Source organism: Hemitrygon akajei, chromosome 24 (assembly GCF_048418815.1).
Source record: "Hemitrygon akajei chromosome 24, sHemAka1.3, whole genome shotgun sequence".
Taxonomy (NCBI): Eukaryota; Metazoa; Chordata; class Chondrichthyes; order Myliobatiformes; family Dasyatidae; genus Hemitrygon; species Hemitrygon akajei.
In genome coordinates, this window is record NC_133147.1 from 31,152,869 (window position 1) to 31,178,287 (window position 25,419).

Sequence of the window (25,419 nt, forward strand, 5' to 3'; positions counted from 1 at the left end):
CTGGCAGCCGGAGACGTGCGAGAGCTCATGCACCCTGTCATTAACCCTTGGGCAAGGTCAGGCGGGTTGTAGCTGCTGAGAGCTTTATCTGGCCTTGACCCTTGGTACTGCTTCACACGTAACAGCTGCGATTAGATTACAGGCTGGCTGCCTGCCAGCTGGCTCGCCTGAACCACCTTTGAGCCAACCTCACCCCCTAGACCGGCAGCGGCAGGCTGATGTGTGAGCTGCAAGCCATTGCAGTCTGACTGCTCCACGATTTCAATAGGGGACGGGGACTCGCACCCTCAGCAACCCATTCCCACAGTATCCGTTCCTGTCAGCAGCCTCTGGGGATCGATGCGCTTTTGACTCCAATGCCCCGGTAGTGAAGGACCTGGTGAGGATGCCACCTGTGTGAGCTATGAGGAGAGGTTGGATAAGCTTGGGTTGATTTCTGTGGAGCGGTGGATGCTCGGGAGAGATCTGACATTTGTGAGAGTCATACATGGGGAAGATACACCTTTCTCCCAGGTGAGAAACGTGTAGGAGCACGGGGCCGAAGAGAGTGGCAAAGTTTCAGGGAGATAAAATCAAAGCACGGGGTTAAAGACCAGATTCCTGGCAGTGTGGAACTTGATTTCCACATCCAGAAATACCTCAGAATTGACTGGGTTGTAAAAGAGGCATCTGACTTGTTGGCCTTCGTTAGTCAGGGGTTGAGTTCAAGAGCAGCGAGGTAATAGCCTGGAGAAGGTACAACCTGTACAAAAAGGTCGAGTTACACCTGAACCAGAGGGGGACCGATATCCCAGTGGGCAGGTTTGCTGGAGCTGCTGTGGGAGGTTTAAACTAAGTTGGCAATGGGTGGGAGCTGGGGTCACAAGTCTGAGGGGGCACTTTGTATACAAGTACACGCAGTGTGTAGTGAGACTGTAAGGAGGGACAGGCAGATGAGGAACTTGTAGTCAGTACATTGCAATATCGAAAAGTGTGATGAATACAGGACTTTAAGTGTAATATTTGAAATCATGTGGAAAATGGAATAAGGTAGATGATCTTGTAGCGCAGTTAGAGATGTGGGCATCACTGAGTTGTGGCTGGAAGAAGATTATAGCTGGGAGCTTAACATTGAAGGATACAGATTGTTTCAAAAGGACAGGCAGGTAAACAGGGTGATGTGGTTCTGTTGGTTTAAAAAATGAATAAAATCCTTAGAGGTGACATAGCATCAGAAGATCAATATGCAGGTTGGTGCTGGATCCCAAGAGGGAGAGTTTGTAGAATGCCTGCGGGATGGCTTTCTAGAGCAGCTCGTGGTTGAACCCTTCGGAGAAGGTTCACGAGAATGAAAGGGTTAACTTATGAAGAGCATTTGATGGCTCTGGGCCTGTACTTGTTGGAGTTTAAAAGAATGAGGGGGAGGGGAATCTCACTGATGCCTATCGAATACTGAAAGGTCCAAATCGAGGGGATGTGGAGAGGATGTTTCCTTTAGTGGGGGGGAAGTCGAGGACCAGAGGGCTCAGTCTCAAAATAGAAGGATGTCCGTTCGGAACAGAGATGATGAGGAATTTCCTTAGAGGATGTGAATCTGTGGAATTCATCGCCAAGTCACTGGGTGTATTTAAAGTAGAAGTTGATAGGTTCTTGATCAGTCAGGGCGTCAAAGGTTAGTTACAGGGAGAAGGCAGGAGAATGTGGTTGAAAGGGATAATAAATCAGCCATGACGGATTGGTAGAGCAGACTCGATGGGCTGAGTGGCCTGATTCTGCTCCTATGTATGAGGGTAATGTAGCAGCTCTGTAAAACCCTGGTTAGACCACACCTGGAGTATCGTGTTCAGTTCTGGTCGCCTCATTGTAGGAAGGATGTGGAAGCTTCAGAGAGGGTGCAGTGGTGATATATCAGGATGCTGCCTGGATTAGAGAGCAAGGGCTTCTCTCTTTGGAGCAAAGGAGGGTGTGAGATGACTTGATAGAGGCAAAGACTGAGTGGCAGCCAGGGCAGAAATGACCAATACCAGAGATCATCAGTTTAAGGCAACAGTCCTGTCCTTTTTTTTTAAATGCCAAGGACCTCTAGCATTAACTGAAGGGTCGTGGACCCCAGATTGGGAACCGCTGGTTTATGCTGAGTGAAGGAAGGTTTAGGGGAGATTTTTACAGAGTGATCTGGTCTTGTTTAGGTGAGGGAGGGTTTAGTTTGGCATCATGGTTGGCACTGATATAGTGTTCCTGTGCCAGGCCGTCGGACTGTGGCTCCCTGGTAACCGCCTTTGTGGCAGAAAGATGCAGCCTGCCGGTCTCAGCTGGAGCCCTGGGTGAGGTGAGGTCTCTCGGGCCAGCATGGGTCCGATGATGACACTGGTAGGTCTGAATGCTCCTGAGACATTGGCTGATGGGGCCTCTCCCCTCCTCGGCACACCCTCAAAAGGAGCCTGTTCGCCAGGACAGTAAAATCACAGCAGCCACCGCCACCACCAGGGTTTGAACCAGTGATGGAGAGTCTGATTGGACAACATCTAAATCTCACTGCTTCTCTCCGGGGCCTCTGTCCAAGCGGTGGGCAGGTAGCCCCCTCACTCCTGCCTGTCTTCCGGCCCCTGGGCAGTGAGCGACGGGTTTGAGGCTGACGAGGCAGCGGCCAGTTCTCGGGAACCTCCTCTCTCTGTGGCCCTCTTCCACCCCGCCCCTCGACATCAGGAATCCTTCCAGCCCAAATGCTTCATGTTGGAGCTGGGAGCGGGCAAGTCCAGCTGTGTCCCTGGGGAGGCTGGGGTGGGGTGGGTTGCACAAACCACCCACAGGGTGTGTGAAAGTGGCAGATTGGCAGTAGTTGGTGTCAGGAGTGGACCTCCGGCACTAGGCCCTGTGAAACAGGCTGCACAGCCTAGGCTGAAACCAGACACCGGATCGCCATGGAGACCAGTTGTCAAAATATTTTATTCATTTCAATTCACACACGGAAAATCCAGGAGAAGACTCAAAAATCTCAAGCATGCTTTAAGAATTACTCCGATTGTTAACTTGTGCAGTTATCACAGTATCATATTAAGGTGCTTATTTTAAAGTGATTACATCACTCTGATGTACAATCATTTCTATCGTTATTGGCACAATCACAATGAACTCTTCCGAGGTGGTTAGTCTCCCCCTTTCACTCTGTACAAACTCTAGTTCAATTCCACCTGCAGACTGGATCAGACCACACCGGGAGCACCGTGCACAGTTCCCATCTCCGTATCCCTGGGTCAGACCCACACCGGGAGCACCGTGTGCAGTTCCCATCTTTGTATCCTGGGGTCAGACCCACACTGGGAGCACTGTGCACAGTTCCCATCTCTATTCCCAGCAGCAGGAACATGGTTCCCTATTTACAGTCTCCAATTCAATCCAAGGAGGAATCTGGAAGAATGTTCTGCCTGGGAATGGATCTCAGCAGAGTGCGAGGAGGTGGGCGAGTACTGTCCAACTGGAACCAGCAAGGAGCTGACAGTTGGTATGAAGTGCATCTTTTCCAAAGTTTAACACATTAATTACATGTTATATAATAAATAATCACAGTACACTATCATTCAGCCTGAGGTTCAGGAGGGGGAGCTTTGAGGTGAGGGAGGGAAGACACCAAAATTATCCCAGCCTGCAGAATCTGTCAAGGGGAGCGCTCGGTTGGCGATCAGCAGAAACGGTTGTGGGTGAAGATCAGACACACTTCTGTGCAGGTTTTATCAGATTCAGACTGAACATCACCTCACCGCACCCCCACACATTCCCAGAGGACAGTGGGTGTACCCTCAGAGAGGGTCACAATGTCCTCCGCCCAGGATAGGGTGGGTACATTGAAATTGCACCCTTTCATCAATAGACCCACTGTCCTTCGAGACGGCCTCTGCATTCACAAAGTCGGTAGCCCCTCCCACTCTTCACCCCAACCCCCCCCACCCCCTCCCGAAACCTCAGGCACAGACACACACACGCACGCAGCAGCAGAATGTTCTGGAAGACCATCCCTGGGGTGCTTGGGCTGACCCCAGACTGGAGTTGAAGTGGGGTCCCGTCCGGGTGCGCCCTCACATCACGCTCTCGTAGATGACCACCTTCTCAGAGCAGGAAGCTCCCTGGCACGGTTGCTTGACGTCTATTTCTGCAGCCTGGTACATCAGGTGGTGACTCCCCCACACAGGCCTGGTGAGCTCCTGCCACCGCTGAGGGGAGGGAGGGGGAGCGTGCACAACATCCGTCAACAATGTCACAGGAGGCCGTTTCCTTACACACGCAAAATACTGCAGGCACCACCCCCGCCCCCCCGAGGATAGGGGGAGGGATCTGAATTTATTTATTGATACACAATCGGCACTCTGAGCTGCACAGCCCAGGGACCCTCGGTTTAACCCTGGCCGAATCGCGGGACAATTTACAATGACCGATTAACTTTGGACTGGGATAAACGCCACTCGGTCACAGGGGGACGTACAGACGGCAGTGGGAATTGAACCCCGGTTGTCTGGACTGCAAAGCGTTGTGCTAACCACTACGCTACCGTGTGAGGGAGCCCCCACACCCCACCTCTGAAAGTTTTAATGTGGGACCGTGACCCTGTCCAAGACCCACTCACCGTCTCCTGTCCCGCGCTGTTCCCACCCTCTCCGCCACCTCCTCTCTCCCTGCCCCGTACTCACCTCTTTGAGAGAGCCCCTGCTGTGGCTGAGTTTGTAGACGACGGTGGTGGGGATGCAGAGCATGGAAGCAAGGGCGAGACTCCAGCCGATGGCCTCGCCCCACCAGGGGTAAGTGTACGTCTTGTTGTACGTCAGCGACCGGTAGTTCACCAGGTGGAAGGTGAAGATACCCTGGAGTCGGGGAGGAGACAGGGTGAGGTGGAGGAGAAAGGGTCTGCCCACCCACCCCCATGTTCCCTGATCAGCCTTTCTCCCTTCCTCTCTTACCCTTCCCTCCTCCACCACCTCCTCTTCAACCCCTCCACTGCCCCCACCTCCTCCTTCAACCCCTCCACCGCCTCCCTTCCTCCTTCAACCCCTCCACCGCCTCCCTTCCTCCTTCAACCCCTCCACCGCCCCCTCTTCCTCCTTCAACCCCTCCACCGCCTCCCTTCCTCCTTCAACCCCTCCACTGCCCCCATCTCCTCCTTCAACCCCTCCACCGCCTCCCTTCCTCCTTCAACCCCTCCACCGCCTCCCTTCCTCCTTCAACCCCTCCACCGCCTCCCTTCCTCCTTCAACCCCTCCACCCCCCCACCTCCTCCTTCAACCCCTCCACCGCCTCCCTTCCTTCTTCAACCCCTCCACCACCCCCTCTTCCTCCTTCAACCCCTCCACCGCCTCCCTTTCTCCTTCAACCCCTCCACCGCCTCCCTTCCTCCTTCAACCCCTCCACCGCCTCCCTTCCTCCTTCAACCCCTCCACCGCCTCCCTTCCTCCTTCAACCCCTCCACCGCCTCCCTTCCTCCTCCAACCCCTCCACCGCCTCCCTTCCTCCTCCAACCCCTCCACCGCCTCCCTTCCTCCTCCAACCCCTCCACCGCCTCCCTTCCTCCTCCAACCCCTCCACCGCCTCCCTTCCTCCTTCAACCCCTCCACCGCCTCCCTTCCTCCTTCAACCCCTCCACCCCCCCTCTTTCTCCTTCAACCCGTCCACCGCCCCCTCTTCCTCCTCCAACCCCTCCACTGCCCCCTCTTCCTTCTTCAACCCCTCTACTGCCCCCTCTTCCTTCTTCAACCCCTCTACTGCCCCCTCTTCCTTCTTCAACCCCTCTACTGTCCCCTCTTCCTCCTTCAACCCCTCCACCGCCTCCCTTCCTCCTTCAACCCCTCCACTACCCCCTCTTCCTCCTTCAACCCCTCCACCGCCTCCCCTCCTCCTTCAACCCCTCCACCGTCCCCTCTTCCTTCTTCAACCCCTCTACTGCCCCCTCTTCCTTCTTCAACTCCACCGCCCCTCTTCCTTCTTCAACCCCCCGCCACCCCACCTCACCTCCTCCCCCCGCCACCCCCATCTCACCACCTCCTCCCCCCTGTTGCCACCGCCATGGGATGTCCCGTGTCCTCACCATGCAGATCAGAGGAGTGATGAACGACCAGCACCATTTTATCAGCGCACAGGGCCGGTACCCCAACATACACTCCAGGTCACCCATATATCGGTCTCCGCCTGCAGGGACAGACGTAGGGGTTAACACCGGCTAAGGATGGGGTGGATGGTGGATGATGCAGAGTTCCACCATCATTAACTCCCTGTCCCAGCAGCCACTCCTTCACCCTTCCTCTTCCCACCACTGACCTCTTTGTATTCCTGACCCAAAGTGAATCAACACCACCTTCCCCACTCCTACTCCAGGCTCAGACTCAACCAGAACCCACTCAGGGATTCCTGTCCCCCTTCCCTCCCTCTGTGTCACTGCCCCTCCCCATACTGCCCCCTCCACCCCACCCCACCCCCGGTCACGGCGCCTCTCCCTCACTGTAAACTTACACCACAAGCCCACTCTCCCAGCATCTCTCCAACAGCTCACGGGGTTCCTGCCCCGTTCCTCCCAGCGCAGAGGGAGAGGAGAGTCAGTGACACTCAGGCCGCTACCGTCACATCCGAATGGGTAGCGGTGGGTTCCTGCACCCTCTCTATCTGTGCAGGGAGAGGAGAGTCAGTGACACTCAGGCCTCTACCGTCACATCCGAATGGGTAGCGGTGGGTTCCTGCACCCTCTCTACCTGTGCAGGGAGAGGAGAGTCAGTGACACTCAGGCCGCTACCGTCACATCCGAATGGGTAGCGGTGGGTTCCTGCACCCTCTCTATCTGTGCAGGGAGAGGAGAGTCAGTGACACTCAGGCCTCTACCGTCACATCCGAATGGGTAGCGGTGGGTTCCTGCACCCTCTCTACCTGTGCAGGGAGAGGAGAGTCAGTGACACTCAGGCCGCTACCGTCACATCCGAATGGGTAGCGGTGGGTTCCTGCACCCTCTCTACCTGTGCAGGGAGAGGAGAGTCAGTGACACTCAGGCCGCTACCGTCACATCCGAATGGGTAGCGGTGGGTTCCTGCACCCTCTCTACCTGTGCAGGGAGAGCAGAGTCAGTGACATTCAGGCCTCTACCGTCACATCCGAATGGGTAGCGGTGGGTTCCTGCACCCTCTCTACCTGTGCAGGGAGAGGAGAGTCAGTGACACTCAGGCCTCTACCGTCACATCAGAATGGGTAGCGGTGGGTTCCTGCACCCTCTCTACCTGTGCAGGGAGAGGAGAGTCAGTGACACTCAGGCCTCTACCGTCACATCCGAATGGGTAGCGGTGGGTTCCTGCACCCTCTCTACCTGTGCAGGGAGAGGAGAGTCAGTGACACTCACCGTAAACCCAGGCCACCACCACACACTCCCAGAAGGCTTGCCAAAGGAGCGTCATCCCACTGGCTGAGTAGTAATCAAAGAGCTGGAAGATGAACATGCCAGCCTGGGCAGGAGAAGAGAGAAAGGAGATGTCACTAACACAGCACATGCTATAAACACTATAAACACATGCTTCCCCACCCGATCACAAACTCTCACTACCTCCCGATCCCTGCAGGCGCCTGGAGATCTACTGTCCTGATGTTGTGGAGTGGTCAACCAATCAGGATTTAGAGCTGTGGGATGGTCAGCCAATCGGTATTTAGAGCTGTGGGATGGTCAGCCAATCGGTATTTAGAGCTGTGGGGTAGTCAACCAATTGGGACTTGAAGCTGATTCTGCACATCCCTACTCGTGCACAACAAAATCCCACCGTGGGGAGATTCATTTCCTAACCTCCCATCTGAGGGGTTACACCCCACCCACAGGGGCAGAGGGAGCTGTGGGTTAATGTCTCACCAACTTGAAATGCAAATTACAATGGGGGGATAGAAAAGGCGTGTCAAAAGGGCAATGTCACGGGGGATTGCAATTTGCAGGTAGATTGGGGAAAATCAGATGGTACTCAACCCCAAGAGAATTTGTTGAATACCTATGAGATGGCTTTTAGAATAGCTTGTGGTTGATCAACTATTCTGGATGGGGTGAAAAAGAGAACAGTAAGGGTGGAGCGCAGGAAAGTCAAGTGCAAAAGAGACAGAGTTTACTAGATCTTAAAAGCATAATGGGCACTTTATTTGAATACCCATAGGATTTATAACAAGGTCAGTGAACTTGTGGCACAAATCAGTACAAAGAGGTATGATTTAGTGGCTATTACAAAGATGTGGTTGCAGGGTGGAGAGGATTAGAAATTAAATATCCAAGGATATCAGGTAAAGCGGAAGGATAGGCAGGAATGTAAGGGAGGTGGGCTAGCGCTCTTAAGGGTGAGACCAGGGTGATGTGTACCCAGCACGGGCACGGCGACTCCTGCGATGCTGCTGGCACCAAACCGTATCGACTTTCGTCGTTCCTTTGGACCTGTCACCAGCATGGAGAAGGGGGTCCCACTGCATGGGCAATAGACGGATCTCCATATCAACTCCGCCCTGGAGACCAGTGACCAGCGGAAGCGCGACCATGACCGACGGAGGCCACTCAGGGTGGTGGTGAGAGATGATACAAGATCTAAGAAGAATTTTGAATCCATCTGGGTGGAGATTAGGAATAGTAAAGGGAAATAAAATCTCTGAGAGCTGTCTATTGGCTACTGAATAATAACATTACAGTGGCACAGAGAATGAACAGAAATATCTGAGGCATGTAAGAATGGAACAGTCTCATGGGAGACTTTAGCTTCCATGTAGATTGGGTGAATCAAGTTGGTCTAGGCAGTCTTGAGGAGGACTTCATAGAATGCATACATGATGGCTTTCTTGAACAGCATGTATTGAGCCTACAAGGGAACGTATTATCTTGGATCTGGTCCTGTGCAATGAGACGGGTAAAATTAGTGAACTTAGAGATCCTCTAGTAAGAGTGATCACAGTATGATCGAGTTTCTCATACAAATGGAGGGTGCAATAAAACCAATGTATTGTGCCTAAACAAGGGAGACTACAAAACTGGGTAGGGCAGACTAGGAACACTGGCTACATGGTGGAACAGTGGAAGACTTCCAAGGAGATTTTTCATGGTGCTCAACAGAAGTGTATTCCAGTTAAAGATAAGGTCAGTGGAGGTGGGGAGAGCCAGTCTTGGAGAACTAAGCAAATAAAGGAAGACAGCAAACTAAAAGCTCGTGCATACAAAGTTGCCAAGTGTAGCGGGAAACTGGAAGATTGGGAAAACTTTATAAAGCAACAAAGAACCACCCAGGAAGACTAAAGAAAGGGAAAATAGATTATGAAAATAAACTAGCACAAAATATAAAAAGGGATAGTAGGATATTATAATAATATAAAGTGGAAAATGATGGTCAAAGTGAATGTAGGTCCCTTGGAGGATGAGAAGGGGAAATTGATATTGGGTAATGATGAAATGACCAGGGCTTTGAATGACTATTTTGCGTTAGTTTTCAGAGAGGAGGACACACCTAACATGCTGAAGAGGGGTGATACGGATGTGATGGTAGTGCTCAGCAAACTTGTGGGTCTAAAGATCAACAAGTCCCCTGGTCCTGTTGGGTACTGAAAGAAATGATAGAGGTTGTAGTTGAGGCTTTGGTGGTAATTTACCAAAATTCTCTCAACTCTGGGCAGGTCCCAGCAGATTGAAAGGTGAACTGTTCAAAAAAAAAGGATGTAGGCAAAAGGCAAGTAACTATAGGCCAGTTAGTTTAACAACTGTAGTTGGGAAAATGCTTGAAGCTGTCATTAAAGAAGAAATAGCGAGGCGTCTGGAAAGAAACGGATCTGTCAGGCAGACAAAGCATGGATTCAGCAATGGCAGGTCCTGTTTGACAAACTTACTGGAGTTCTTTGAGAATATAACAAAGGTAGTGCATAGAGGGGAACAAATGGACGTTATTTACTTGGATTTCCAGAAGGCGTTCGATAAAGTGCCACATGAAAGACTTATCCATAAGGATGCAGAGAGTTGGGGTGATATGTTAGCATGGATTGAGGATTGGTTAACCAATAGAAAGCAGAGAGTTGGGGTGATGTGTTAGCATGGATAAATTGCATGCTAAATAGCAGACAGTTGGGATAAATGTGTGTTACTCTGGTTGGCAATCAGTGGTGAGCGGTGTGCTGCAGGGGTCAGTGCTGGGCTCGCAACATTAACAATCTGGAAGAGGGAACTGGGAGTAGTGTATCCAAGTTTGCTGATGATACTAGATTGAGTACAAAAGCAAATTGTGCAGAGGATGCAGAGAGTCTTCAGAGAGATATAGATAGGTTAAGTGAGTGGGCAAGGTTCTGGCAGATGGTACAAATACAATGTTGGTAAATACGAGGCCATCCACTTTGGAAGGAAAAATGGAAGATTGGACTAATTTCCACTTGGCATAATTTATTTATTATTATTTAATTATTTATGGTTTATATTGCTATATTTCTACACTATTCTTGGTTGGTGCGGCTGTAACAAATCCCAATTTCCCTCAGGATCAATAAATTATGTCTGTCTGGATTATTGAATTGGAAAAAAACTGCAGCATGCTGCTGTGCGGAGGGAGTTGGGAGTGCTTGTGCATGAATCACAAGAGGTCGGTTTGCAGGTGCAGCAGGCAATCGAGAAGGCAAATGGAACGTTGGCCTTCATTGCCAGAGGGATTGGATTTAAGAGCAGGGAGGTCATGCTGCAACTGTACAGGGTACTGGTGAGGCTGCATCTGGAGTGCTGTGTGCAGTTCTGGTCTCCTTACTTGAGGAGGGATATACTGGCTTTGGAGGTGGTGCAGAGGAGGTTCACCAGGTTGATTCCAGAGATGAGGGGGATAGACTATGAGGAGAGATTGAGTCACCGGGGACTGTACTCACTGGAATTCAGAAGGATGAGAGATCTTACAGAAACACAAAATTATGAAAGGGATAGATAAGATAGAGGCAGGAAAATTGTTTCCACTGGTAGGTGAGACTAGAACTAGGGGACACAGCGTCAAGATCTGTGGGAGTAAATTTAGACTGGAGATGAGGAACTACTTTTCCCAAAGAGTGGTGAATCTGGTAAATTCTCTGCCCAATGAAGCAGTGGAGGCTTCCTCAGTAAATATACTTAAAACAAGGTTGGATAGATTTTTGTATCGGGGAATTGAGATCTATGGGGTGGGTGGAGATGAGTCCAGGGCCAGATCAGCCATGATCAGCCATGGCAGAGCAGGCCCGACGGGCCAGATGGCCGACTCCTGCTCCCGTTTCTTATGCAGTTTCGGAGTACTTGGTGGCACGTGGTGAAAATAGACTGCAGTAGCATGGTTTCCTTTAGGGAAAATCTTGCATGACAAATCTGCTGGAATTCAGGCAGAATAGACAAAGGACAATTGCGAATAGATTTTGGATTTTGAGAAGTTGTTGCACATGAGGCTGCTTAACAAATTAAGAACCCGCGATACTAACATGGATAGAATATTGGCTGATTGGCGGCAGGCAAAGAGTGGGAATAAGGGGGGCCTTTTCTATGCTTTTCACAGGGGTCCGGCTGGGACCGCTTCATTTTCGTTATATCTCGACGACAGAATTGACGGCTTTGTGGCCAGGTTTGCAGATGGATGGAGGGGCTGGTAGCTTTGAGGAAATAGGACTACAGAAGGACTTGGACGGATTAGGAGAATGTGCGGATGGAATACAGTGTGGGGAAGTGTTTGGTCGTGCACTTTGTTAGAAGAAATTAAAGGGTCGACTATTTTCTAAACAGACAGAAATTCAAAAACTTGGGTACAAAGGGGACTTGAGGGGATTCGAGGACTCCCTTAAAGTTAATTTGCAGGTTCCGTCAGTGCTGAGGAAGGCAAATGCAACGTTAGCATTAATTTTGGGAGGACTAGAATATAAAAGCAAGGATGAGATGTTGAGACTTCATTGAGCATGGTGAGAGCTCGCTTGGACTATCGTGAGCAGTTTTGGGCCCCACATCTAGGAAAAGATGTGCTGACATTGGAGAGGGTTCATTGGAGAATGATTCCGGGATTGAAAGGACACCCTTATGTATCCAGAGATACCGGCCACGTGACAGATGCACTGCCACCTGGCTGCTCGGAGGACACACCACACGCCAATCGACATTTGGTCCCTCCCAACTAATCAATGCACACCTAAATTATTGGTCACCTTAATTGGATTATCTCGCCTAGCCCCATGCTATAAAAGGTGAGACTTGCCCTTGGCTCGCCCTCTCTTACAGACCACCTCATTGGAGGCAAGTGCATTGATTTATGTTTGGGAAGGTCTATCGTTTGTCCCGGTAAGGGAGCCGCAGCTATCCAAGGTCAAGGGGGATAGCTGTTGTAGTGCTTTTCACTTGTTCTTTGTCTGTGTAACCCTACCCTGTCCCCACACCGCTTTCCTGTGTATTGTAGTTGCTTGTGTTGACCTGACTTCCCCTTAATAATAAATTCCTTATTATTAAAACTGTGTGTGTCCAGGCTTCTACTGTTGAGACTCAAAGAACCAGTTATTTTCCATCACAACATTTGGTGCTGCGGAGCAGGGTCTCATAGGTTTGGGCTGGACACAAGCACAGGGGATAATGTTCTGGAACAAGGGGAAGAAAGCCAGTGCAGGCACCCAGGATAAGATCCCCGGGTGGGCTGATGAAAGGGAGGGATTTGAGAGTCTGGCCAGCATGCTGGCAGACCACGGAAAACCAGTGGACTGGTCTGAGCAGTTAGAGCCCCGTGGAGAGAAGCTCGGCCATCATGTGGTCTCCCTCCTGAAGGAATCCGGGTTCCCCAAAGCCAAGGGGAGTCAAAGGGGTGCCTTCTGGTTGTTTGCGTCCCTGCTGAGACGCCAGGTTAGAATTACTGATCACCTGCAGCACTTGTGTGGTCGGAAGGACAGGGAAATTGAAGACCTCAGTCAGCGTTGTTGCACGCTGAAGGAAGCAGCACAGGCTGCCCAGGCCCGAGCCAACGACCTTGAAGTTAGGGGAACTGAACTTGCCTGTCGCCTCATAAAACTTCAGCAGGCCAGGGCAGCCAGTCGGTCTGGCTGGCAGCCGGAACCATTAAAGATTCCAGCCTTAGTCCAGTGTGGCGACAAGCTGGACGCATGGCTGGGGGATGGGGACATCTGGCTGGATAGTGACGACGAGGGGGTGCCCGAGGAGCCAAGGTCCCACAACCACCCTTCCCCCTTCTCACCCGAGCTCCAACATGCCCGACCCGTCACCACGCGGTCCCAGGTTCACCGCAGGGAGGAAGGGAACGAGGGGGAGATGGCCGGACCTTCCCCTAGTCACTCCGAGACCACAGAGACCCGGGACTTCTCCCCCAAGGAGGAAGGGAACGAGGGGGAGACAGATGGACCTTCCCCTAGTCACTCCGAGTCCACTGAGACCCGGGACTTCTCCCCCAAGGAGCTGACCCAGTTGGCGGATTGCTACCGCCAACGACCAGGCGAGCACCTCGCGGCCTGGCTGCTCCAGCTGTGGGATGAGGGGGGCCCCCAACCTCAGCCTCTCCCATCAGGAGGCAAGCGCCCTGGGAAGCCTCTCTGACCAGCAGAGCATAAACAATGCGCTGCGGGCGCCACAAGCAGAAATCCGCGACGGTACGACCCTGTGGGATCGGGTAGTGACCGCGGTACGAGCTCGCTATCCCACACTTCTGGAGTGGGATCTACACGGGCGCCCGCAATGGGGTACGGTCAGTGAGGGCACCCGGGTTATCAGGGAATGGGCACTGGTCAACGGCATCTATCAAGGTGCCTGCGACCGTAACTTCCTTGAAAACACACGAGTGACCGGTGCCCCAGTGGGATCCTTGGTCACTACCGCACGCCCCGATCTGGTCAGTAATCCTGCCCCTCATGGCACCAGCCAGCAGTAGGACCGTACGGGATGCCATCACCCTCCTGGAGGGATTAGAATATATGCAGAGGGGGGCACCTACGCAGGTCTGGAAGACCGAGACAAGGGCCCTAGACACTATCCCTCTCAGATATACACGCAGGCAGCTGTACACGGACCTGCTGCGTGCAGGGGTGGATCGTAACCAGATAGATGGCATCCCCACCCCCAACCTATATGCCCTGTGGAAGGAGCATTGCAGGGGGAAGACTAGTTACAAATAGACCATCCACACCGAGCCACCCTCAGCACCTCCCCTGCCCGAAACTGTCTCGAAGGCCCTCAAAGCAGAACTCAGACAGCTTGTCAGGGAGGAAATGTCCCACCTCCACCAGCAAAGTGCCTCACCCCCGGCATGGCAGCCCTCTTCCCCCCTCCCATAGGATGAAGGCCAGGGCCCCCGGCGCATTTGCTCTCTCGCCCTTTCCCGCCCGGGGGACCTGAGGCCACATATACCCGTCACAGTACATTGGGGAAAGGGAAACACACAGAGGTGGATGGGGCTTGTCGACACAGGTGCCCAGCACACGATTATCCCAGGCAATCCTGCCTTATGGAGGGTACGGACATGCAGATAGAGGGATTGGGGGGCTCCCTGTTACCAGCTAGGGAGGTCACCCTTCACCTAGCCATAGGCAACCATTCCCCCAGACGTGTACAAGTCCTTATTGCCTCCTCCCCGGAATGTATCCTCGGGATCAATGTTTTAAAGGGACAATCACTTGAAACAAACAGGGGCAAGTTCACCTTCGGCATCGCGCGAGCCACTATTGTCGTCGGGGCGGCTAAGTGGGAGCCAATTGTTATTCCCCCTCCCTCCAAGATCATCTGTAACAGTCAGTACAGAGTGCCGGGGGGGGCGCCAAGAAATCGCAGACTCCATTCAAGCCCTGTTACGGGAGGGAATTATTAGAACCGTTGCCTCACCTTTCAATAGCCCCATTTGGCCCGTCCGTAAGAGGAACGGCTCCTGGCGGATGACCGTTGACTATAGGCAATTGAACAAGGCTGCACCCCCTCACCGCCGCTGTACCTGACATTGTCACCCTTACTGAAGACATCGCAGGCCGTCCCCATAAACCTGGTACGCTGTTGTCGATTTAGCGAATGCATTTTTCTCGATTCCCCTGCACTCAGATAGCCAAGACCAGTTTGCCTTTACTTGGGATAGCAGACAATACACATTTAATCGCCTGCCCCAAGGCTACAGTCACAGCCCCACAATCTGCCATGGCCTTGTCTCCCGCGATTTACACAACATCCAATTCCCACCGGAGATTTTGATTGCACATTATATGGACGATATTCTTCTCCAAGGTCCTTCTGAGACCATTATGTCAAAGGCCCTTCACGTGCGAATCGAATCCCTCGGGGGACGGGGCTGGGCCATTAATATGGAAAAGATACAGGGCCCCAGCCAGGGTGTCATTGTCCTCGGAGTACAATGGAACTCCGGCCACAGAAGCATACCCGTTGCCGCCAAAAATAAAATTTTAAATTTTGCCGTCCCCTCGAATAAAACTGACACACAGAGATTCGTGGGGCCCCTGGGCAGATAGCTCTGGGCCTGGACTCACTGGAATTCAGAAGAGATGAGGGGGGAATTTTCACTGAAACCCATCGAATGTTAAAAGACCTCAACAGAGTGGACGTACAGAGGATATTTCCTATGTGGGGGGGGGGGGGGGGGGGGGGGGGGGAGTCCAGGACCAGAGGGCACAGATTCACAACAGAGGGACGTCCATTTCGAATGGAGAGTGGTGAATCTGCGGAATTCATTCCTGCAAACAGCTGTAGAGGCTCAGTCTTTCTGGGTAGGTTTAGGGCAGAGGTTGATGGGTTGCTGATCAGTGTGGCTACGAGGGGACACAGGGAGAAGGCAGGAGAGTGGGGTTGAGAGGGAATCAGTTTGGCCATCGTGAAACGGTGGAGCGGACTCAATTGGCCAAAGGGTCCCATTCTGTTCCTGTGTCTTATGGTCGCGGAGCTCCCTCCTCATCACACCCCTCTGCCCCACCCACAGCCGGTTGGACCAGTGAGCGGGGCTCACAGAGAGGCCTGAGGTGCCGAGGCTTACCTGGGTGACCATGGAGAGGTCGATGATGAAGCTAATCATGATGACAATGGCCACTAGAACTTCCCTCTGGTAGCGGCAGGAGCACTTGGCGGGCAGCAGGTCGAGAATGCCAGTGACGAATCCCTCCACACCCACAAACTGGGGGCGACAAGCAGGCCAGAACGTGAGCAAGAGAGCCCCTCGCTCTCCCCGTACACTATAATCTTCAGTGGGCTCCCTCTCTCTGTACAGGGGCTGGAGGGTTCACAGAGATGGGGAGGGAGGGGAGGTCACAGAGAGGAGGAGAGGTAGAGGAGCCTGAGGAGGGTCACAGAGACGGGGAGGGGTTTAGGGGCGTGAGGAGGGTCACAGAGCGGAAGGGGTATAGGGGCCAGAGGAGGGTCGCAAGATGGGGAGGGGTGCTGAAGAGGTCATGGAATTGAGGAGGGGTCCACAGATGGGGGAGAAGAACATTGAGTGAAATATGATCAGGGTTGGGAGATGTGGACAGGACTGTGCCCCGAGAGGCAGATGGGCAGGATTCTGCTGTTTATCCCCCTCCACTTTTCCCCCTCCCCTCTTCCCCTCCACCCCATCCTCCCTCCGCTTCCCCCTCCCCCTTGACCCCATCCTCTCTCCACTTCCCCTCCCCTCTCTTCCCCTCAACCCCATTCTCCCTCCACTTCCCCCTCCCCTCCTCCCCTCCACCCCATCCTCCCTCCGCTTCCAACTCCCCCTTGACCCCATCCTCTCTCCACTTCCCCTCCCCTCTCTTCCCCTCAACCCCATTCTCCCTCCACTTCCCCCTCCCCTCTTCCCCTCCACCCCATCCTCCTTCCGCTTCCCCCTCCCCCTCATCCTCTCTCCACTTCCCCTCCCCCTCTCTTTCCCTAAACCCCATCCTCCACTTCCCCCTCTCTTTCCCTAAACCCCATCCTCCCTCCACTTCCCCCTCTCTTCCCCTAAACCCCATCCTCCCTCCACTTCCCCCTCTCTTCCCCTCCATCCCATCCTCCCTCCGCTTCCCCCTCCCCCTCGACCCCATCCTCTCTCCACTTCCCCTCCCCTCTCTTCCCCTCAACCCCATTCTCCCTCCACTTCCCCCTCCCCTCTTCCCCTCCACCCCATCCTCCTTCCGCTTCCCCCTCCCCCTCATCCTCTCTCCACTTCCCCTCCCCCTCTCTTTCCCTAAACCCCATCCTCCCTCCACTTCCCCCTCTCTTCCCCTCAACCCCATCCTCCCTCCACTTCCCCCACCCCCCCTTCCCCTCCACCCCATCCTCCCTCCGCTTCCCCCTCCCCCTCGACCCCATCCTCTCTCTTTCCCCTCCCCTCTCTTCCCCTCCACCCCATCCTCCCTCCATTTCCCCCTCCCCCTCTATTCCCCTCCACCCCATTCTCCATTTCCCCCACCCTCCCTCACTTCTCCCCCCTCCTCCCATCCCCTCCCACTCTTCCCTCCACTCTTCCCACTACCCCTCATACTCTTCCCCCACTCCCCCTCACCCTCCTTCCCTTTACCCCCCACCCCCCTTCCCCCTTACCCCATCCTCCCTCTCTCCCTAGCCCCCTCATTCCTCAATTCCATTCCCTCCACCAGCCACTCGTTACCTGGCTGCCGAGGCCGAGGAAGAGCAGCATAATGAAGAACAGGGCGGCCCACACCTGGGGCAGCGGCATGAGCATCACGGCTTTCGGGTAGGCGATGAAGGCCAGGCCGGGCCCTAGGATAGACCAGAGCGCACGTTACCGGGACGGCGCCGACCGTTACCAACGGAGCAGACGTTACCGGGACCGTTACCGGGACGACATGGAGCGGACGTTACCGGGACGGTGCGGACCCCGTTACTGGGACGACACGGAGCGGACGTTACCGGGACGGTGCGGACCCCGTTACCGGGACGACACGGAGTGGACGTTACTGGGACGACACGGAGCGGACGTTACCGGGACGGTGCGGACCCCGTTACTGGGACGACACGGAGCGGATGTTACCGGGACGGTGCGGACCCCACGTTACTGGGACGACACGGAGCGGACGTTACCGGGACGGTGCGGACCCCGTTACTGGGACGACACGGAGCGGACGTTACCGGGACGGTGCGGACCCCACGTTACTGGGACGACACGGAGCGGACGTTACCGGGACGGTGCGGACCCCACGTTACTGGGACGACACGGAGCGGACGTTACCGGGACGGTGCGGATCCCACATTACCAAGGCAGTGCGGATCCTGTTACCGACACAGACCGGAGCGCGTGTGGCTGGGATGTTGCAGACCCTGTTCCTGGGATGGACGGGAGCACACGTTACTGAGCCAGAGTGGAGGGCCAGTGCATTGCCACAACGAAACACAGAAACCCCAGATAATGTAAAATCTGACCCCCCCCCCCCCACACACTTCCCGTAAGTTCCCTGGAACAACACGATGACAGGCTGCAACATACATGGCTCCTGGGTCAGGGGGTATTCTGTGACGATGTTTACCCTCTCGGTTTGCGGGCCACCCCGGGAAGGATTCCATGAGGGAACAGAAGAGGCCATTCGGCCAACCAAAAGCCTTTCACAGCCTCGTACTAAACCCTGGACCCTTAGCGCAGCCTGAACCATTCACTACTGTATTCACAGTCTCTTCCTGCCTCGGCCCTGAATACCACCCCTCCCTAAGCCCCCGGGGACAGAGGAGATCTGACAGTGGGGGGGGGGGGGGTCGTCAGTGTGGGAAACCGGGCCTTCCTGCCGGCAGCTTTCTCCATAATGGCCCTTACCTGACTCGGCCACCTCGGAGATGTCCACCCCCTGCTCGTCCGCCATGAATCCCAGGATCGAAAAGACAACCAGGCCCGCAAAAAAACTGGTGCCGCTGTTCACCAGCGACAGGATGAAAGCGTCTCTGCGTGAATCAGAACAGAGAGAGAGAGAGAGAGAGACATTGAAATAGGCCATCTCCACCGTCCCATCACACTCTCCCGGGGACAGACACAGAGTGAATCTCCCTCCACACCGTCCCATCACACACTCCCGGGGTCAGACACAGAGTGAAGCTCCCTCCACACCGTCCCATCACACACTCCCGGGGTCAGACACAGAGTGAAGCTCCCTCCACACTGTCCCATCACACACTCCCGGGGTCAGACACAGAGTGAATCTCACTCCACACCGTCCCATCACACTCTCCCGGGGTCAGACACAGAGTGAATCTCCCTCCACACCGACCCATCACACTCTCCCGGGGTCAGACACAGAGTGAATCTCCCTCCACACCGTCCCATCACACTCTCCCGGGGTCAGACACAGAGTGAATCTCCCTCCGCACCGTCCCATCACACTCTCCCGGGGTCAGACACAGAGTGAATCTCCCTCCGCACCGTCCCATCACACAACCCGTGGTCAGACACAGAGTGAAGCTCCCTCCGCACCGTCCCATCACACACTCCCGGGGTCAGACACAGAGTGAATCTCCCTCCGCACCGTCCCATCACACACTCCCGGGGTCAGACACAGAGTGAATCTCCCTCCACACCGTCCCATCACACACTCCCGGGGTCAGACACAGAGTGAATCTCCCTCCACACCGTCCCATCACACACTCCCGGGGTCAGACACAGAGTGAATCTCCCTCCACACCGTCCCATCACACACTCCCGGGGTCAGACACAGAGTGAATCTCCCTCCACACCGTCCCATCACACACTCCCGGGGTCAGACACAGAGTGAATCTCCCTCCACACCGTCCCATCACACACTCCCGGGGTCAGACACAGAGTGAATCTCCCTCCACACCGTCCCATCACACACTCCCGGGGTCAGACACAGAGTGAAACTCCCTCCACACCGTCCCATCACACATTCCCGGGGTCAGACACAGAGTGAATCTCCCTCCACACCGTCCCATCACACACTCCCGGGGTCAGACACAGAGTGAATCTCCCTCCACACCGTCCCATCACACATTCCCGGGGTCAGACACAGAGTGAAGCTCCCTCCACACCGTCCCATCTGACCTTGAGACCTTCCCAATTTCTGGGAACCCCCACACCCGGGGTGACATAGATAGATAGATACTTTATTCATCCCCATGGGGAAATTCAACATTTTTTCCAATGTCCCATACACTTGTTGTAGCAAAACTAATTACATACAATACTTAACTCAGTAAAAATATGATATGCATCTAAATCACTCTCTCAAAAAGCATTAATAATAGCTTTTAAAAAGTTCTTAAGTAGTTTACTTAAATACATTAAATACAATCAACCCCGGCACTTTAACATATCTTACTCCTGGCGGTTGAATTGTAAAGACGAATGGCATTGGGGAGTATTGACCTCTTCATCCTGTCTGAGGAGCATTGCATCGATAGTAACCTGTCGCTGAAACTGCTTCTCTGTCTCTGGATGGTGCTATGTAGAGGATGTTCAGGGTTTTCCATAATTGACCGTAGCCTACTCAGCGCCCTTCGCTCAGCTACCGATGTTATACTCTCCAGTACTTTGCCCACGACAGAGCCCGCCTTCCTTACCAGCTTATTAAGACGTGAGGCGTCCCTCTTCTTAATGCTTCCTCCCCAACACGCCACCACAAAGAAGAGGGCGCTCTCCACAACTGACCTATAGAACATCTTCAGCATCTCACTACAGACATTGAATGATGCCAACCTTCTAAGGAAGTACAGTCGACTCTGTGCCTTCCTGCACAAGGCATCCGTGTTGGCAGTCCAGTCTAGCTTCTCATCTAACTGTACTCCCAGATACTTGTAGGTCTTAACCTGCTCCACACATTCTCCATTAATGATCACTGGCTCCATATGAGGCCTAGATCTCCTAAAGTCCACCACCATCTCCTTGGTCTTGGTGATATTGAGACGCAGGTAGTTTGAGTTGCACTGTAATTTGTCACTGTAAATTGTCCCGTGATTGGACCAGGATTAAATCACGGGTTGCTAGGCAGAAAGAATTCCATGCAGAATCTCAATAAATAAATTATCTGGCCTTTCGCTCCACTGAGTCTGTGCTATCAAACGAACACCTACGGCAGTCTCAACCTTCTCTCTGACAGGGAACCACCTCCACACGTGACCTGGGAGGAGCCCGGAGGACAACCCGTGCGGTCTCCGGGGGGAGGACGAGTAAACCCCACACAGCGAGAGTGGAACCGAGCTCGCTGGAGCTGCGAGGCAGTGAGGAGGGTCCTACCCTCTGTGCCAGCCCCTGCAGTCTGGTGCGGTAGTCGTGAGGAAAGTTATACAGGGTCACCTCGAAAATGCCACAGTGCTTCGGATCTATAAAATGGTTGGAGGTTCTGCAGCAGAGAATGAGTGGCTCTTTCGCCTATCTGCTCACAGCTCCTCGTGTCAGCCTTTCATCCCCCTCCCCTATCACCTCCCACTTGTCCTCCTTCCCCTTCCCCCCACCTTCTCATTCTGGCTCCTGCCTGCTTCCTCCTCAGTCCGAGAGAGGGGTCTCGGCCTGAATCGGCGACTGCTGCTGCCTGACCTGCTGAGCTCCCCCAGCAGTTTGTGTGGGATCCTGTGTAAACGTCACAATCTCTGCGCGCTTCCCGACTCCTGTGATCTGTGTACAGCTTGCACCACAGGAACAAACTGTTTATCTATGAAGTAAGCTTCAAGTCGCACCGCCCAGCAACCCCCGATTTAACCCTGGCCTAACCGCGGGACGAGCTTCAATGACCAATTAACCTACCGGCCGGTACGCCTTTGGACTGCGGGAAGAAACCCACGCGGTCACAGGGAGAACGTACAAACTCCTTATAGAGGACATCAGAACTGAACTCTGCACTCCGATGTTGTGCTAACCGCAACACTACCGTGGTTTAACTCTGAATAATAGGGCTATCAATTACAATTTATTAATTAATTAGCTACTAGGCCTGGCAGAACCGTTTCTACTGAGAGGAGAGGATCATATGATAACCATTTCATTCCAGAATCATTCTTCTCAACCCCTGGACTCTCTCCAACGTCTGCACATCCCTTCTTACACAAAACCTCTGTGATACTGCAAGAGAGACCTCACCAGTGCCTTATAAAGTCTGAACATTACATCCTCGCTTTTATATTCCAGTCCACCAGCTCAACGTGGAAATGAACCTTCAGCAACTCCTGCACACTGAATCACAAGTCCTTTTGCTCCACAGATTTTTGAACTTTCTCCCCATTTAACCAAGGTGTGCGACTGGCATTGTGTTTCATCTGCCCCTTCTTTGTCCATCCTCCCGACCTGCCCAAGTCCTTCCTCTCTGCTTTCTCCACGCTACCTGCCCCCCCCACCTTATCTTCGTATCATCCCTAAACTTGGCCATGAAGCCATTATCCAGATCATTGACATATAACGTAAAAAGAATAGGTCTCAGCACAGGCCCCTGCGGAACACCACTAGTCACTGGCAGACGACCAGAAAATGTTCCCTTCACTCCCGCTCAGCCACTGCTCTGGCATCCTTCCTGTAATACCACGGGCTCATCTTGTTAAGCTGCCTCATTTGACCTCCTGTGAATTGACATCCCTACATCCCTTATCATTTTCAATCTGAAAGCCCCCTAAACTGCACTTTTTACACCTACTTCCATCCCTGGCCACACGTTCCAGACCACCGACAGAAATCTTGACCCCCATGTCGCCTCCCCACGGGCCTCTGCTGGCTGACGTTTCTCCCTGCCTTCTGATACACAGCTTGAGATCAGCTCTTCACACTGACTGAGACTTTCAGAAACAGGGAATGAAAAAAGTTGGAATGAATCAACGAGTTGAAATTCAGCCGGAGAGGCCGAGCCAGCCGAGTCGTTACCCTCGTCCTTGACAGCTCCTTTGTTCAAGTTGCTTAATTTTAAACAAATTAGGCCAGGCCACAGTTTGTTCTCTTGAAAGTGCTGAGGACGCCTGGTGAATTGTAAGAGGGAGAGATGTCTGCAATCACGCAGTTCTCTGGCAATCTACTCTGAGATGTCGATTTAACATGTTCAGGGGTTGAAGTGGAACAAGGTCCACAAGGAGAAATCTTCTCTCGGGGCCGAACGATTCACCGAAGAACAATCTGCAACTGGGGAAATCCTACATCATCGTCATCATCATCATCGTGTGCCATGTCATATGACATCATCACTATGATCCTCGTATGACATCAACATTAATGCGCCGTGTTGTATGACGTGGGCAGTTGTGGTCTTTCCATGACCGTGATTGTTCTTGGCAAGTTTTTCTACGGAAGTGGTTTCTCATTGCCTTCTTCTGGGCAATGTCTTTACAAGACGGGTGACCCCAGCCATGATCCATACTCTTCAGAGATCGTCTGCCTGGTGTCAGTGGTCACATAACCAGGACCTGTGATCTGCACCGGCTGCTCGTACGACCCTCCCCCACCTGCCCCCGTGGCTTCACGTGACTTGGATTGGGTGGGGAAGGGGGCTACATCTTGGCCACCACCCAATATAGGGGTTTACTGGAACTGAATTTAGTTCGATTTAGAGATAGAGGACCTTCTGGTCCAGCAGCCTTTGCTACCCAAACTTCTCTTAAACATTGAAATCGAGCTTGCGTCCACCAACTGTGCCGGCAGCTCATCCCACACTCTCACCGCCCTCTGAATGATCCCCTTAAACATTTCACCTTTCACCCTTAACCTATGACCTCTAATTCTGGTCCCACTGTGCAAAGTAGGTTAAAGAGAGCTGCAACACACACAAAATGCTGGTGGAACACAGCAGGCCAGGCAGCATCTATAGATAGATAGATAGATAGATAGATACTTTATTCATCCCCATGGGGAAATTCAACATTTTTTCCAATGTCCCATACACTTGTTGTAGCAAAAACTCATTACATACAATACTTAACTCAGTAATAATATGATATGCATCTAAATCACTAACTCAAAAAGCATTAATAATAGCTTTAAAAAAAAAGTTCTTAAGTCCTGGCAGTTGAATTGTAAAGCCTAATGGCATTGGGGAGTATTGACCTCTTCATCCTGTCTGAGGAGCATTGCATCGATAGTAACCTGTCGCTGAAACTGCTTCTCTGTCTCTGGATGGTGCTATGTAGAGGATGTTCAGGGTTTTCCATAATTGACCGTAGCCTACTCAGCGCCCTTCGCTCAGCTACCGATGTTAAACTCTCCAGTACTTTGCCCACGACAGAGCCCGCCTTCCTTATCAGCTTATTAAGACGTGAGGCGTCCTTCTTCTTAATGCTTCCTCCCCAACACGCCACCACAAAGAAGAGGGCGCTCTCAACAACTGACCTATAGAACATCTTCAGCATCTCACTGCAGACATTGAATGACGCCAACCTTCTAAGGAAGTACAGTCGACTCTGTGCCTTCCTGCACAAGGCATCTGTGTTGGCAGTCCAGTCTAGCTTCTCGTCCAACTGTACTCCCAGATACTTGTAGGTCTTAACCTGCTCCACACATTCTCCATTAATGATCACTGGCTCCATATGAGGCCTAGATCTCCTAAAGTCCACCACCATCTCCTTGGTCTTGGTGACATTGAGACGCAGGTAGTTTGAGTTGCACCATATCACAAAGTCCTGTATCAGTTTCCTATACTCCTCCTCCTGTCCATTCCTGACACACCCCACTATGGCCGTGTCATCAGCGAACTTCTGCACATGGCAGGACTCCGAGTTATATTGGAAGTCAGATGTGTACAGGGTGAACAGGACCGGAGAGAGTACGGTTCCCTGCGGCGCTCCTGTGCTGCTGACCACTGTGTCAGACCTACAGTCTCCCAACCGCACATACTGAGGTCTATCTGTCAAGTAGTCCACTATCCAATCCACCATGTGAGAGTCTACTCCCATCTCCGTTAGTTTGTGCTTTAAGATCTTGGGCTGGATGGTGTTAAAGGCACTATAGGGAGATTTGGGCCGACGTTTTGGGCCGAGACCCTTCGTCAGGACTAACCGAAAGGAAAGATAGTAAGAGATTTGAAAGTAGTGGGGGGAGGGGGAAATGCGAAATGATAGGAGAAGACCAGAGGGGGTGGGATGAAGCTGAGAGCTGGAAAGGTGATTGGCAAAAGTGATACAGAGCTGGAGATGGGAAAGGATCATGGGACGGGAGGCCTCGGGAGAAAGAAAAAAATCGGATGGGGTAAGAAGGGGAGCAGGGGCATTATCGGAGGTTAGAGAAATCAAAGTTGAAACACTTGGTTGCCGGGGAGGAGGTACGTCTCCACCAAAGGCACTCTTTCCCTCCGCTGCCCTTGAACAGGGGTGACGGTGTGGCCCACCACTGTGAGCTGTCAAACACGGATCTACCCGAAATGACTGGCGTTATGGCGCCGGTGACCCACCTTAGCCCTTTCTCCTGTCAGTAGAGATGCTTCTGCTGGGTCAGTAGCTAAGCCACACGTGAAGGCCAGGAGCTGGACTTGGTTGTCAGAGGCTATTTGAGCCGCACGCCATTGGGAGCTTTTCCCCGCTATCAACCCAGTTATAACAACCTGAGGAACCTGGAAGTCATAGAG

At 53.0% G+C, this 25,419-nt stretch overlaps 1 protein-coding gene across 2 annotated transcripts in view; it reads right to left on the reverse strand.

The window, feature by feature from the left end:
• Positions 1-3,930: 3,930 nt before the first annotated feature.
• Positions 3,931-25,419, reverse strand: part of slc6a8 (solute carrier family 6 member 8) — a 67,978-nt gene continuing 46,489 nt past the window's right edge. For both annotated transcript variants that reach the window (XM_073028628.1, XM_073028627.1), the window contains 7 exons: positions 18,699-18,823; positions 17,541-17,653; positions 15,951-16,088; positions 7,343-7,445; positions 6,050-6,150; positions 4,662-4,832; positions 3,931-4,187 (listed from right to left, as the gene is read on the reverse strand). In XM_073028628.1, coding sequence (XP_072884729.1) covers positions 4,053-4,187; positions 4,662-4,832; positions 6,050-6,150; positions 7,343-7,445; positions 15,951-16,088; positions 17,541-17,653; positions 18,699-18,823 — 886 coding nt within the window. In that variant the 3' untranslated portion in view covers positions 3,931-4,052. The remainder of the gene's footprint in view (positions 4,188-4,661; positions 4,833-6,049; positions 6,151-7,342; positions 7,446-15,950; positions 16,089-17,540; positions 17,654-18,698; positions 18,824-25,419) is intronic.